This window comes from Blastocystis hominis (assembly GCF_000151665.1).
Source record: "Blastocystis hominis, Singapore isolate B (sub-type 7) whole genome shotgun sequence assembly, scaffold_7".
Taxonomy (NCBI): Eukaryota; class Bigyra; order Opalinata; family Blastocystidae; genus Blastocystis; species Blastocystis hominis.
Genome location: NW_013171866.1, coordinates 845505 through 848055, shown reverse-complemented (window position 1 = coordinate 848055; position 2551 = coordinate 845505). Strand labels below are relative to the sequence as shown.

General features: G+C 32.5%; 1 protein-coding gene across 1 annotated transcript; it reads right to left on the bottom strand.

Moving 5' to 3' along the window:
- Nucleotides 1-881: 881 nt before the first annotated feature.
- Nucleotides 882-2181, bottom strand: GSBLH_T00006868001 (uncharacterized protein; the record flags this gene model as incomplete). Its single annotated transcript, XM_013043643.1, has 4 exons — nucleotides 882-1469; nucleotides 1498-1671; nucleotides 1701-1924; nucleotides 1953-2181. The coding sequence occupies 4 exons, from the start codon at nucleotides 2179-2181 to the stop codon at nucleotides 882-884; spliced, it is 1215 nt and encodes a 404-aa protein (XP_012899097.1).
- Nucleotides 2182-2551: the final 370 nt, after the last annotated feature.

Sequence of the window (2551 nt, the reverse complement as noted above, 5' to 3'; positions counted from 1 at the left end):
TCGCTTCATGAATTGGAATTTTCTATTTATATGCACCATTCCAAATTCAATCATTTCTCATATTTCACACATCTAATCTGTTAACTATAATGAACATTCTCTATCAATAATTATGTCTGGGAATTATGATTTACAAGTGAAACTTAACGTACATTCCGGTTCGGAATATTTACTAAAATGATAGTCCTAAAATACCCATCTAGAACTTACTTTTTGTGGCTATTTCCTTTTATTCGTTATTTATAGTATGCTATTCTATTATTATATTCCTGAGTATTTTTGTATAACCTGATAAACGTTCAGCTTTGTTACACATTGCTTGTCCGCAATGCTGTAGTATTTCAATATATGTGTATATTTGTGTATTTAGCTTCTGACTTTGAACTCAGAATTCCCAGTAAAATGCAATATTCTACCTTTCAATTTCTTTTTTCTCCACTGTACCCGGTCATTTGGTTGTTATACCTCCTTCCTTATTTCTATATTATTGATTTTGCATACCTTTTTAATAATAGTTGTTATAATGCGATAGACTTTCAAATGACCTTATATAATCGAGATACTTTTTATTTACTGCTAACTGGTCAAACTACACATTTTTAACACAATTTTTGGGCAGTTCTCTAATAGCAATTATTTCGTAAATAATAACGTGCTTTTTTCTCTAATTCGAATTATATTAAATCCATGCTGTTTTATTAATTGTTTTTTGCTATTTTCAATTCTCTGGTACAGTAGTCACTTGACTACGTTCTTTAGGAAACATTATTCTGTGTCCAACCACACTATTATTATTTTCGAATATTCCCCTAATATATCCACACAATACATGTGACACTAGTACTTATACACATTCAATGATTTATGTCTTTCAAACATAGTTAAATAACACTTACAATTTTATACTTTTCCTTGTTCACTATTTCAACCAACTCATTTACATATTCCACTACCATATTCACATCAATAAACATATTGATGTTTCTTCCATCACGTGGTGGTTTCTTTGACAGATCAATATTATTCCCCGTCAAACTTCGATACGCCAATTGCGTCTTTTGTGCCATCATATCATAATACCGAGGCTTCAGCAATGGAGAAAAGAATTCAATAAATCCAGAATACGGCATCATAAACATTATATTTACAAAAGCAGCTCCGTGATATCCAAGCAAAATATCCGTGCTTCGCATTGATAATACTTGCATACGATGAGTATTTCGTTCAAAATACGCTTTCTCAAATTCCACAACATCTTTACACTTTGATGTGATATTTCTTATCATATCTCTTTCATTTAGAATTTGTCTCCACTCTCCTTGGCGTGCAATATAAAGTAATTTCAGCTTATCTGGCTTTGCGATTAGTTCGGAAATGCCATAGTAACGATAAGCTATTTTCTTCACAAGAAGTGGCTCAATATCTGAAAGAAACATATCAAGAACCGGTGTGTTAATAAATAAGAATATCTATATCAAATGAGATAAAAGTGAATACAGCACGTCGAAACCAAATATGATCGTGTTGTTCAAAGAAGGAGGAATATGGAACATAGAATGGTCGAATTTCAGGTGGAAACATGCTTAGTGTTTCATTAATATAGGACAGTACCCATTTGGATCGAGGATCACCTTCTATAAGTGTAGGATTAACAATAGTAAAAGCAGAGAACTAGAAAAAAGGAAAGAATCCTAAAATACCAGAGGGAACTTTTCGATGTTTGTGGCAATGTGATAAAAGTTTGTAATCCATTCTGCATTGTGATAAATATTCACATAGCCACGAGTCGACATAATGGCAACCCTGTCGTACCACACATTAGTGGAATAGGAACGATTAGAGGGTAGTAAAGCAATTGCATCGTGTGAAGGCATATCATTTGTAAGTGGAGCTACAGAAAAAGTACTATTGTACTCCCAATGTTCTACAGTAAACTCAACACAATTTTGTACTTTCTTTTACAGCCTGTTTTCTATGCAAAATCACACTATGCGATGTTTTTTTCAACTCAAACCATTCAGCATATTTCACACCCAAACCCAGATGCATCAAATAGGGAAAAATAGTGTATTTTGTGTGGGACAAGGATTGTGTTGTTTTGAGAAACGATTGATTATTGTAAAAATCAGAAATATTATCCCAGGATGCTGCTCTGGTAAAATCAGGAAAATCCAGTTTCATAAGCAAATAGGATGATTTGGGGATGGATAAGCGAGGCCGAATTTGAGTACTAAAACGAAGAGAAGTAAAAGGAGAAACAAGATATAGTATTTGTATTTCATCAATTCTAATTAGCACAAAATGCAATATTTTTACGTATAAAGCTGAGTAGAACAGAAGTACGAAGAAAGAGTGGTTAGAGTTGTCAGCAAGAAATAGTAGTACCAAGGAATTCTAGAAATCATAGATAATAGTTTTAATAAACCTAAATGGCATTGAATATAATGAATATCAAACAGCAAATAAATAATCAATACGCAATAAATAGTCTGCAAAATTACGCATATAGTCTATTATACTATGATTTACAAAAAGGCGTACATCCAACCTG